The sequence below is a fragment of the Poeciliopsis prolifica genome, unplaced genomic scaffold (assembly GCF_027474105.1).
Source record: "Poeciliopsis prolifica strain line A6 unplaced genomic scaffold, Auburn_PproV2 SCAFFOLD020, whole genome shotgun sequence".
In the NCBI taxonomy this organism is placed as follows: Eukaryota; Metazoa; Chordata; class Actinopteri; order Cyprinodontiformes; family Poeciliidae; genus Poeciliopsis; species Poeciliopsis prolifica.
The window spans coordinates 7,763,128-7,777,068 of record NW_026562395.1 but is presented as its reverse complement, the minus strand read 5'-3'; the positions used below and the strand labels follow the sequence as shown (position 1 = coordinate 7,777,068).

General features: G+C 40.1%; 1 protein-coding gene across 5 annotated transcripts in view; it reads right to left on the bottom strand.

Moving 5' to 3' along the window:
* Positions 1–8,138, bottom strand: part of enah (ENAH actin regulator) — a 70,975-nt gene extending 62,837 nt beyond the window's left edge. For all 5 annotated transcript variants that reach the window (XM_055044531.1, XM_055044530.1, XM_055044532.1 and 2 more), the window contains exon 1: positions 7,325–8,138. In XM_055044531.1, the coding sequence (XP_054900506.1) occupies positions 7,325–7,416 (92 nt within the window). In that variant the 5' untranslated portion in view covers positions 7,417–8,138. The remainder of the gene's footprint in view (positions 1–7,324) is intronic.
* Positions 8,139–13,941: the final 5,803 nt, after the last annotated feature.

The window sequence follows — 13,941 nt, the reverse complement described above, 5'->3', positions numbered from 1 at the left end:
AGAACATCATCAAAATGGTTAAACCAGACTTCAAGTGATGAAGACTGCATATGTTAATAAAAAACACCAATTAACAATTAGCTAAGTCCCTGAACTTTCAGGTTTGTTCTAAAGTCACCCTGAAACTCACCAGGAGAAGTAACTTTATTTTAGTCATTTCAGCACGCTGTGTCCAGAAACTCTGGAGAGAGACGAGTGACAAACACTTCTACTTTCTCCCCTCAGGAACTAGAGAAGGAGGAAAATTCGAATCTGATTGTAGGTTTTGTTTATGTGAAGCCTTGGAGTCGATAGTATTGACCAGCAGCACAGAAAAAATTAAGTGCAACCAATCAATGTGGCCAGCAGATGAGAACAGATCACTACACAGCAACTTGGTTAACCTCGATACCAAACACCTACGCAGTCAGATCATGCTGCCTTTTCAGAGGGGATCCAGACTGATATGTCACTCTGGCCAGACAGCGCTACATGCATCGGCACATCATTCACACTGCAAAGTGCACACACACACATTATGTTGGAGATAGGAGAAAAGACCCTGGACTTCCAGCAATGAGTCATCTACTCTAAAAGATGGTGGTGGGAAAAAAGACAGAGCAGGAGAAGCCCGATGTGTGGCACGATTGCAGCAGAAACACCTGAGGTGTGACAAAGAAGACATCACCGCTAGTGGCTATATATAACCGAACAAAACCTACAGGTACACAATGGTATGTGTGTGTGTGCTGCAAATAGACACATTGGCTATTCACAGCCAGCTAAAAAGAGGCAGGAGTAGTTCAAAATGCTATTTTCAGAGCAAACCAAAAATCTTAATATGGATTTATGAGCGCTATTTGCGCTAGTTTGGATTTTGATAAAGAGAGCTTTTGGTTAGGCTGATTTATAACAGGCATGCAGCAACAAAGAGAAATGGCTGAAATAGAAAGGCAAAGGAACACAACAGAAACTGGCACCTTTGAAAAGCACTCAAGTTTTAGACCACAACTAATCACCCAAATGGAGCCTTTTCCAATTAACAACACAGGTGTTTTCATGTTACATTCTGTTTCTCTTTTTCAGCAAAGGTGTGATTTAAAAGACATAACAAAAAGCACAGTAACATAAAATATCTTCTAGTAATCAAAAAAAAAAGAAAAAAAGAAAAAGAAACAGTAGTATAAATTCCCAAAATCTGTTTGGAAAACAAGCAGATTGAATGAAAGACCCCCAACCATGTTATGTTTCAATTATCTGTTTTAGGCTCACCTCCCAATCGCAGCTGTTACTGTGCCATCACCGCCAGTCAGCTTTACAACACCATTCACAGTGAAATGAAGACTGCATCGGGCTGCTGCAGGAAGGCTGCTGCAGGAAGGCTGCTGCAGGAAGGGTGCTGCTGTTCTCTGAGATCCTCAGACAGCAGCCGATGTAGCAGCAGTCATTCAATCCAATTACATTCAAGCGAGGGAGGCAAGTTTCTGAAGGACGACCGAGTTTCAAAGACAAATGATTAATTCAAAAAGCACTGAAATATTCTATGAACACGATTATTATCCCATCAGGGTGAGCTAGCAATAGCCTAGCACTTCAAACTGTTAGCATGAAGAAAAACTCTTCAGCAAGAGAAAGACATGGATTTATTGAAAAGTAGAAGGCAGTCCAGCACCCTGAACTTCCCTGATGAGAGTTTATTCTCACCTGCGCTAACAAATCAATCCTGGTTTGGACAAAGTGTCAGCACGTTTTGTTTTTATATAAATGGGAAATTATGCTGATATCTGTGCCGATAGCATAGCTGATGATCTCAATTATGCAAGTGTGTGTAAGCTCTGAAAAACAACCAATTTGTCAGCAATGTGGTAATGAATTCCAAACCATTTGGTTGTTCTGCAGATTGAAAGAGAAAACTTATTAAAAAAAAAAAAACAAGCCGATGAATTAAAAACAGTCCTGGTAATGAAACCAAGAAATGTTGACAGATTTATAGGTCTAAGCGTACACCAACAGAATTAAAGAAAACTGTTCTTGATTATTTTATTTCTATTTACATTTCAAAACCAGGTTAAGTGTAATAAGACACTTTTCTGCTGTTGACCTTTAGAAACCAGGTGTTTCTCACCTCTGCTTCATTACAAAAGCTGTTCTGTATGCCCTAAATTATTTCATCACCTCATGTAGCTTTAAAGCACCACTGCCCTCTAATTACCTGGACCATTAACTGGACAGCTCAAGCATGGTCCTTGTTCGACATGCAGAACCCTCGTGGAATCAATTAGGCATTGAGCAAATTACTCACAGAATCCATTAGCTGACTGAAGAGGCAGCTCTCCAGAGGAGGGTTCCACAGGTGGGCCAGCTGCTGGCTAACTCATGACCTCAGATGTTGAGTTGTCGTTGCAACAAGCATTTTGGAAAAAAGATGAACATTTCCTGAATAAGACCATCTGATCTTATCGAGAATCAAACAGCACAACTGGGGTGACAGTTTAGCTTTAATATGAGGAGGAACTGGCTGTACTCATTGGGAGGAGTGTGATACAGCACAACTTTTAGAGACAAAGTTACAAATAGAAATTTTAAAAAAGTCCTGTATTCTCTCTAGCTTAAAAGGAGTAAACCAGGAAGTGGAATGTTTTCAGGGGTGTACACAGTGAAGAGTTTCAGTCTGGATTAAACTTGCTTTTTGCTCTTTCCTGTCACCAGGCTATTATTCTATTATCACCTCATTTCACTGAACTGTGATCCAGAACCGCTCAGCATTCTGGGAGATGTAGGCAGACGAAGGGCTGCTCAACCTCTCACACTCATCCAAGCAAGGTTGGTGCTTAAACTAATTTTATAGTTACTAAGCAACAACCTGTTGAGTAATTTGCACATCAGCAGCTTAAGGTTTCACCACTGTGATTTATGATTGCTTAATTATATATGTTTTTAGCTTTACATCATGTTATAATGTTAATCCCTCATCAAAAATAAAACTTGAGTGTTGCTTTGATTCTTTCATGTATGTTTGAGAAGTCTTTTGATCTCCAAGGCAACAATTCAGTTGTGCAAAATGCCTGGGCAAACCGAGCTCTGCCGTCGAGACGCAGCTCCTCCTTAGAGCTGCAATTTTCAAGCTTCCTCCTTGGAGAGCATCTATCCCCCCATGACTCTCTTACCCAGCGCCTTCTGACTAATCAGCAGTAATTAAACACCTGGTGGAACTGTGTATCTGCTGAGCTCATTACACAAGCTTCTTCTCAGTGAAACGCTAGTAAAAACATTGTTAAAGGGTTAATAAAGGAGCCATGTTGTGATGACTTCCTGAAGGCGCAGTGTCAAAAAGAGCCGGAGTTTTCAAATAGACAGAGGCCCAATTACTGAATTACAAAGTCAAATGTCTTTTAAGTCATACTTGATATATATTTTACACCAACATTTTTTTTTTTATAACAACTGAAGGTAAGAGTTACTCAATTGTGGTATAAAAGAGCACTATGTGCCTGAAAAATACAAAATACTAACTCTTTAAGAGTTTTTTAAAAAAACCCAGCAGTGTGAAGTGAAAATTAGATAAAACAATAAAAGCCACATCACTAGTTTGGCAGTATTTTAGATATTTTTTAAAAAAATCAATTATTGGTCTGCGACAGACTGGTGACCTGTCCAGGGTGACCCCGCCTCTCGCCCGGAACGCAGCTGGAGATAGGCACCAGCGCTTCCCGACCCCGTTAGGGAGAAGGGTGCTCAGAAAATGGATGGATGGATGGAATAATCATTGGTAGACCTATATGAAACGCTCATATTGTAATGTTTTTTAGCCATATGGTCAATGTCTGAAAAATATTTAGTTCAACTAAGCCAGAATTTAACCTCAACTCACCTCTTCTAATTATGTAGTGATTCATTAAGATCAGTTTTTCCCTGGGAAGGCCTACTGTTTCTGAACAAGGTCAGTGATTAGCCCAGTGATTATGACACACACACACAAATTACTACTCGCATCCAGCAGTGTTTACAGGGTGTTGCTTTGCTTTAGACTATAAACTGTGATCACTGGTGGCCTGGCCTATTTTTACAAGGGTGCAATCACAAGCTCATTCACACTCAGATAGGGCTCACATTGATGCCGGAGTAGGCCTAAATTGCACTTGGCTATTGGCTGTCTGGTAGAGCCTTGGGTTTCGGTGCTGGTCTGCACAGCTCAGTTTCACAGACAACTCAAAGGTAAACTGAGGGAAAGCATTTGTGTTGTAATATCAGATACTTGTAGTGTTTGAGAGAACTTGTCATCTATTCCCAATTCTTTCTATTGCTTGTTCCACCACAAAAGTTGGGAGCCAGATTCCACAGCTGCCACTCACTCCAGAGTTTTCTTTTTTTAAATGCACTTTTAGACGTGTTGTGAGTTTTTGTTTCACACAATGAAGCTTAGCAGGCCAAGCAGAACATGGATTTCATTTGACTTTTTATTGGCTTTTTTGTTCTTATACAGCAAGAGCGCCCATGACTCAGTTCACACCACAGATCAGCCACTAGCTCTCGGTAGTGGCACTGCATCACCTGATGAGGAGAAGAGACTTGCCCCCACATCAGGCATCACAACCAGAGAAGTACAAACCCGTCATCTTGCCAATATTTCCCAATAAGAGTTAGCAGCTCTTAAGGAGCATCAGGGAAGCAACAGGGAAAGCAGCCTGATCCATTTGGCTGAGATGTGGCTAACCATGCTAACTGCAGACAAACACACAAACATGGATGGTTTTCATTTACTCCAGAACAGAACACAGGAGAGGGGTAGGAGGAGAGAAGGGGTCTAACTGTGTTTGTCAATGATAGATGGCATAACTCTGGACATCTATCGATCAGAGACGCTCCACAGTACAGCCATTAAGCTGCTAACATTAGCTACCTCAAAAGTTATTGTGACAACTGAATGGCCTCCTCTACTAATTTGATATACTCCAGCAGACTCAGAACACAGAACCCCTAGACCCCATTTCTGATCTCTGGAGTATATCATTTCTGATCTCTTAACCAAGTCTCCCTGTCCTCCACTCTCCCCACCTTCACACAGTATGTAACCTGCCACACCAGAGATAATAAAATGCTGGACGTATCGTTTGCAGACACCAATAAGTCATACAGCTCATTACTTCTCCATGGAGAAGGCCAAGGTCTCCAACAAGTGTATAACCCTCAACCACTAAGGTTAGGCAATATGTAACATTTTCCAATCAATATTCAACAGTCCAATAATTGACAATGGGCAACATATGTTTGTTTAGACTGTTTTTTTTTTTTAGGGGGGAGGTGGGGGGGGGGGGGGGGGGGGGGGGGGGGGGTTAGGGTAAGCACCAATTGACTTGCCAATTCAAAACAAAAGTCCAAAAATTACACTACCTATTGGGAATTACTTTGGCTTTAAATGGGATCAAAGGAGTAAACCACAGGATGTAGTCAAAGTAGTTTGCTTATTGTGGAGACTTAAAAGATTCAACCATGATGAACTTGAATGATCATTTGTATGTTCACAATCCAGCTGTGTATGCTGGGCTTTCACAAGTTGCTGCAGCCATTTAAAATGTTTTGTCAGAAAATCCCAAGTGCTTTTATTAAAATGGTTAAATATGAAAAGGACAACCTCAGATGGATACAGAGAACCATGTTCTGTAAATATCTCTCAAAGAGAAATACATGAAAAATGCTTCTCATTAATATCACAAATGGCATAAAAATTCCAGCCACGAGCACACCTTTGGACTTCACCCTGAGTAATAACCACCTGTCCACATAGCTAAATCCAATAAAGTACATATGCTTGTTTTTTTTCTTTTTTTTTTTGTCAAAACATGTATATTTTATATATGTTTTGATTTTTTGGATATGTCCTTTGTGCATTTACTTGGAATGGGCCAAATCGCTCCCAAAGATATAACATCCAAAGGCCATCAGCAGCTACAGGCCAGCAGCACTGACCTCACATCTAATGAGTACCCTAGAGATGTTGCTTCTCAATTATCTTCCCCCCAAGTGAAGTCTTCATTGGATCCATTGCAGATTGCCTGAAAGCAATGTGAGGATCATGTTCTTTAATTTCCCCGGTGTTTTTAACTCCGTCCAGTTGGAGCTGTCAGGAGTGGCCCACTATGTCCCAGTGGATACGGGACTAACTCAGTGAATTGATGCAGAGAGTTGACAGAAATGTTTCACTATCTATTTTGTCTATTTTGTGAAAGAAAAAGATCATGGAACAGAAAAAGCTAAAAAAAACTATCTCTGGCAGCTTCTTAATGTCCAAGTTAAACCTCACTTTGTTAAACGGTTTTCTACATTTCTATTCATTTCTATCTCTACATTTCTATCCTGTAGTGAAGAATATCCCTTTGAAGGACTACTATTCCCAAGATATGACATTTCAGCAAACAGAATCAATATTTAAGAAGCTTCTCCCTCTGAAAATGATGTTAGCACTGAAAAATGGAAGTTTATGATGTAGCTATTTCATTCTAACCACACCCTCTGGCATGAGAGAACATTAAGATAAAGTCGGGCTGGAAATATATCCTCTCATTATCATGAACAAGGATCCAATAAGGAACTGCAATATTACTGCTGAATATTGCAGTGATGATAAAATTGATTAACATTACCAACCGTTTTCCTTGCTATTCTTTTTTTTCCATTTATCACAATGTCCCTGTCACTCTTTATGAGCACTTCAGCCACTAAATTTTATATCGAGTGAGGACATCAAGGGCCATGAACGTCCAACCAATTCACCAGACATGTTGAATTTACATGCATGGGATTTGAACTATAATATCCAAACAAATTTTACATCATTTTACTTCATCGCAAGTGCAATACTACTTTTTTATTTAGCACCAAAAAGTAGCAGATGAATTTCATAAGCCTGTTTTATTAAAGGCCTGGTTGGTTAGTTTTGTTGTTTGTAATTACTGTACTTTCATCTGAAAAAAAATCTCTTCTGTTCTGGTTACTTTTTTATAGGTTTAAGACTTTCAATTAAGAAAAAAGCCTTAATGTTTAATTTAAAATAATCAGAATGAAGAGCGCTCACTGGAAGCATTTTCTTCCATTTAAAACAAACTTAAACTCTGTTAAACTTAGCACATTAAAACAGATATAGTAATCACTGCAACTAGTTAATCTGTGTTACATAAAGTGATACAACTCTTGGCATTGCATCACCAAAGCCCTGTTTTATGAATCCTATCTACTAGTTCATGTTCCACCAACTAAGCCACCAGGAATTCTGACACTCAAAGCGAAGCTTCCTAACAGAATGAGATGATGAGTTCAGGACTTAACCTTAGGTGAGGTAGGTACGTACCGGTGGATTTCCATTTTGGAGGCCAGCACACATCTCTGATTGAGGATGAAGCTGGAGGCTTTCGAGAGAGCAGCTGACGACTGGACCTGCATGGTTCCAGACAGTCCTCTTGCTGCTCAGGTGACCCAGACAACACCACTTTAGTTAGCCCCCCCCGCTGCAGCTTAGCGTTTCCGTCTTTGGGTCTTGTGTCCCGGTTGCCTCCACTCTTCAACTCAGCAGTTAAAGTGCTTGTTCCCTTCCTCTCTACAAATGGGCTTTCTTCATCTTCCCAACCAGAGAGTCAGCAAACCCCCCCTTCCTCGCACGCCTGGCCCCTCTCTCAGGCTCTCCTGGAAGCCTCCATAGCAGGGAGATTCCTTCTTCATTCATACATGCGATGTCAGCGAACAGCCAAGGAGCGGACGTGTGAACGAGCCGTCCAAACTGCCAACCAGCTGTGTTTTTCCCATGACACCGACGCTAGCTCACACAAGACACACACTTCTTCAGCCCTGGCTTTTTGCCGTCGTGGCGACAGCAGAGGTATCCAGGCAACAGGCTCTCGCTTCCAGCACAGGTTGCTCCAGTGCTCCGTGGTGAAGGCAGTAGAGAGGAGAAATCACCGCGGTGGCATCACGCAGACCTGGATGGCTCGAATCGGTGGAGTATCTGCTCCAACGTGTTGGAGAAATAGATTCTTTCCTTCTGCAGCTTTTTGTGCCTTCTGGCCATCTGTTCTCCGTCTCAACTACATCTCTTCATACCTTTGTCTTTCACTTGATCTCATACTCTCATCTGCCTCCTCCCTTCCTGCCTCCCAACTCCCTCTAGCTGCTTTTTATCTGTGCGATTCTCAGAGCGCCGGGCTCTCTCTAATTTACCGTTCACCCACACAGCTCTTCCCCCTCTGTCTCTTCTTCAATCATTTCAAAACAAACGTGGCAAAAAAAAAAAAATGGGGAAGAAGCAACGTTTGATGAGCAAACTTTATATTAGCTTTTTTCCTCAGCATCGTCATCTCAGTCCAGTCTTGTTCAACCATTTTCTTAATTTACTGAATCTGGGAGCAATACCCTGAAAGCCTGATTCTCTACATTTCTATTCCATCAGCTACATTAAGCTGGCAGGGTACAGCATAATCCATCAACAGACTCAACTGTACACAACGAACAGAGTGATAAAGAACTTGGAGGTTTTGCACTTACCGGTCTATCAGCATATTAGTCAGCATATTAGTACTAAAATCAGAAAATACAGTCTGCAGACTCTTGAGCCCATTCCCCCCAGGCCTGGATTTAATCAGTTCTTCCAGAACTTCCACATCTGCTGATCCTGCATGGTTCTTGTCTGTTCTCTAGAGTCACCTCAAGAGTGGTTACACCCGAAGCGATTTGATTGGCAGCAGTCACGATTCATTGATCAGCTTCTGGATTTACGTCAACAACAACATCTCAACCACCGTTTTCAATCTGCAACAAAACTATAGTAATTGGAGAACTACAAATCCATAACTCCATGGTCCAAAGAGTCTTATCAATTGAGGGGGAAGAGAGCTTACAGTATTAGCTAGATGGGAAAACTCACAATAAATTTACAAAGATTTTGGAGAAACTGTGTGCTCAATGGTACAAGCACAAAATGAAATGTTAGCATATTTAAGGGCTGAGTACTTTGTATTGTTCTTGATATCACTGGTATTATTATGGCACCATTAATTTTATAAAAACAATTAAGATTGATTTTTTTTTCTCATCCACTAAATACATGTACAAAAAGGAAATAGATTTTTGTCAAAGTATTAGTTATTTTTTTCAATCAGAGTATCTCAGTAACTGTAGCTGAAATACTTTTTTAGTTTGAGCATCTTTACCAGAGGCACAAAGGTAAATGTCAGTATATCCTTCTCTATTGAAAAAAATGACTTTTTTAAAAAGTAGAACATCAAGACAAACTTTCTCAAACACTTTTATAATACAGCTAGATTAGATTAATCTATTAAATTCCCCACACACACTACTCTATCTGCTTTCCTTTAATCAAACAGCAGCGAAAGATGTTGGTCTCGTCTCTAAAAATCTGCAGCGTTACTTCTTATTTAGACTCAAAGACATCTTTCAACATGTCTGAACCTCCGCCGTCATATTGATGGGCTTTTATTCAAAGAAAAGCACCACTTCCTTCAATCAACAAGCTCAGTTCAATATTCCAGTGAAACTGATGAACTGCAGCTTCGTCTGCAGCTGTTTTGAACAAAGAAAAAATAAATAAAGAAAGAAAAACACTTGTTGAGCATATGTTTTCTATTTGTTTTATCGTTGAATCAAACTTTGTACCCAGAAGGCTGTTAACTTATTCATGGGAAGGTGTAATTACAATAAGTGCTTAAATAAAAGCCTTTTTTTATATTTCCCCTTGGGCAGCTGGCTTGACAGGCATGAAATCAGTTGGAATAAAGCAAGCTGGGGATGACATGTCACTGAGTTTAGAGGAAACAATACAGCAAAAACACACCTTCATGGAAAGAGAGCAAAATGGAACATCAAAGAAGCACATTTCTGCCAAACAACTCAGAAATTTGGAGATTAATTTCAGAAATTTTTCAGAAATAACTTGGACATTACTGAGGCTCATAAGTAAATAATTTTCAACTCTTTCAAAGTTTTTTCATCTAGATAATTTCTGAGACAAACCTCCATTTTACTGAGATGTTTTCTTGAAAATGTTTTGACTTTTGGAGCTCAGAAATGTTCTTGTTTTTTATGCAATTTTTTTTTAGATTAATCTCAAAATTTCTGAGCTTTTCAGGGGATATTTATTTTTTTAATCTACAACAGCCCTGATACGCTGTCATTCATTAATGCCGTTAAAATAAAGCCTTTAATGCAGCTTGCTGGCAAACACGCACAGCTTTATTTATCATCTCATTACGCTCAGTACAAATAAGTAAAGCACAAACTGGAGATGGTAATACATGTGATGTGATCAGCGACAGGTGAGTTTGTGAGATTAACTTGCCCCACTAATGGACAGAACTAATAAAGCAGATCTTTACAGGTAGGCTGAGGCGAAGAGCGTCCCGGGAACCAAGCTGTGATGGATGGAAGGTCTGTGGCTGGAGCAGTTTGTCACACTTTGGTTAAGCGCGCAGTCAAAAGCTGTCTAAACAAGAACACCCACACACACACACACACCTCCCCCCCACCCCCCACACACACACATCAGGAGCCATTACAACCAATTAGAGCGAGACATTGACAGAGAAGGATGCAAGAGCAGTGCTAGGCACCTGTAATAAGCTGCTGCCTCTTTTCACAGAACAGATGATGCAAGGGAGGAGAGGAGGAAGACGCGGGGAAGACGGGGAAAAAAGAACGAAACCAACTGCAAACACAATCACCATGGTGGTTAATAGGGATTAGAAATGGACAATAAATTCATAAGAGGAAGACTGGATGAGCGGAGGACATGGGATGAGAGCGGGGAGATGCAAGTATTTCTCCCATGAGGCTTGATGCCATTTCAGCTTGCAACACTGCAGGAGGCAGCCATGTACAGGTGGCTCAAATGCCACAGACTGTAAATAAAAAAAACACACACACTACTTCCCACACAACACTTCTAAAAGACCAAACACAGACACATGGTACAACTGCTGAGAAAAATCCTAGCATGTTGTAGCCTACATGACTTTAATCAGGTTAAGCACTATGTTGAACTTGTTAAAGTGAGACCATTAACTTAAGTGTGAAATCAGATGATTTCAGTGATTAATAAACCAAACTATGAGCTGCTCATAATCCATCTGTCACATCTGCCACTTCAATGTCACAGATGGACATTGAAAGTTTATATAGAGATCTATGCGATAAAATAGGATCTCTAGGTTCATAGATTGAACTCAGAGCTCTAATGCGTAAACTGGATCAACCATCAAATATACAGCAAGAACAAAATCTTATCAAGTATTTTTGGTCTAATTTCTAGTGCAAATATCTTAGTACGTTTGAAATAAGACCAAATTTATCAGTAACTTGTCAGCAATAAATAGGAGCTTGTTTTAAGTAAATATTCCTTAATATTAGTGAAAAACTACTAGTTCCATAGGTAGATTATTTCACTTGTAGCAAGGTATTTTTCCTCATGTTATGTTTTCCCATGTTTTCCGTGGTTGTTTCATCAGACTGTCAGTTCCCGAAACCACACAAAGAAAACTTCGTAAAAGCATACATGGTGTCTGTGCAATCTGTCAAGACAGTGCACAGAGTAAAAGTTTGAGGGGCTCAAATGACCCCGTCTTTTAAAACTGCAAGAGAGTTACAAATGTTTCCCCATCTGTGAGAAAAAGAGAATTCTCAAAAAAATTCTAAACCTTTCAGAAAACATTTTATTGCTTCAAATGCAATACAAATCAAACGTCACATTAGCCTCATTAGCCAAATGATGTCAGCTAAACTGTATAACATGTCATGTTCGGTTCTAATATTCCCATGAAAAAGTTGGAATCTTTTGATATGGGAACAAAAACGTCACCTGTCAGCTGCCACGAACAAGCTTGATGTATGTAGTGAATGCTTCCTGCTGAGGTGTTCCAGGACAGAGAATCGAGGATGTGTTATTATGAAACGTTTCACTGTGAAAATGTCAATTCTGTTGTGCAGCATACACATACTGGACTGTGCCATCTTTATAATTGAATTTAAAGGGATCTCTCACTTTAGATACTTGCATCTGTCGCTCACAGTCTCCCTCCGTTGCTGCTAACAGCACTTAGCATCAGTCAAAAGCTCATTGGTGGAAGTGAGAGCATTACGCAACACAAGTAATCATGTTGTGTAATGACCAAAACACAGTAAATAGTAAAATATAACCCAACAAAGACGCGAGGGAGATCATTTTAAAAATTGAGGTTCTGGAATCATTCAATGAATTGTTACAGCTCTAATGGTTTTTATATATGTTTCTGACACGATGGACCATCAGTCAGCCACCTGCAGCAGCTCTGACCAGGCAACCAGAGCCCTGTCATCAAACTCCAGCTCGATCCTCTGGTTGTGATAAAGCAGCAGAACGTCTCAAAGCTGTCAGTGAATTTACTGCCAGAGTCCCGCTCTGCAGCAGAGTGGAGCTGATTAAGTTCTGCTCTGCAGCCGGCTGTTAATAACAGCTGATGAATTATTAAGCGCCATGTTGGTCAAAGTGTAGCCACAGGCTGAGGCCACACTGGTAATTTAGACCTCAAGTCAGAGTTACACACAGTGAATCGTTAGCAGCAGGCTACAGGTCGGAAAAGTTACAATGCACTTCAGTGGCAATTCAATTGGAGTTTTTCAGTTTGTGAGAATGAAAGTGAATGAAATGTGCAGTGTGGTAGCACTGCTCGACACTGAAACACAGACACACACGACTCTGGGCATATTCAGAGCTAATAAGCTCCATAACAAGTAGCAGACAGGTCCGTCCAACAGGAGTCCATAAAACAGCCCCAACAGGGTGATAACTGAGACTTTATATCTCGACTAAGGGGAAACCTCAGTCAAGTTAAAAGCTTTAACAGACAGGGACTCTGAACATTTCAAAATAGTATTACTCATATAATAAAACAGATGTGGGCACCAGAGTCACCTTTCCTCAGGTAAGCTTAAATGCCCCAGTGTCATTTTACATAGGAGTAGACAGAGGGAGCAACCCTGAAACAGAGAAGTGTTCAGAAGAAGTCACCCTGCCTAAACAGCTGTTTTTATTTTTCTGTAATATTGCCCAAAACAAATCTTTAAATTTAATAAATTTACTTTTTTCTTTTCCCTAAACCTAAGCATCTTACAACACCAATGAAAATAGCCTGCAGTGACCATACAGGTCACCACAGAATGAGTTCAGCAGACATGACGCTTCACCTGCAGCGGTACCATCAGCATTAATTACAGCTGAGATGATCAAATAAAGCAAAGACTGAGAGGAGACTTACTTCAACCCAAATATCAAATGATCCACAGACTGCAGCTGAGGCAGTCTTTTAAAATGTTCTTATCTTCACTATGGTCCACATATTTACAATGACAAGACATTAAACTGACAGGAAGTTTCTTGCTGTGTGCCCAACTTGGGCAAATAATGGAGATGTTGACGGACAGAAATCACTATCTGGAGTTAATTTCCACACCACAGATCATACAAACAATGAGCTACATTATTGTGTCTGTAGGACGGGGCACGTCTCTGTGCTGCTGTCATTACACCTGTGCAGCCCCTGTTGTCTAATCTGAACAATGATGTCATTGTCGCTGGCTGAAGCCTTCACACAGGCAGGATGCTACAGGCAGATGGGCACCGATTCAAAATAGCAGCTCAATGTCTCAACGATAAAAAACGCAGTAATTCTACAAATTATTAGGTTTTCAACTGATGTTTACTTTTAATAATTGCTTATTCTGATGATTAATTGGATCGAACATTTGCCACATTCTGTAGATTTTTCATTTAGCCACTTGCGCCTTTTAGAAATGCGTTAAAAGATGTAAAACAAATAATTTAGTTCTTTTTTTAAATAGGAAAAAAAATATTGCTGAAAATGCAATTACAGCATTCCTTGAGTGAATACTTTATTATTTGCAGAAAAACAGCAGCAGTTAAAAAAA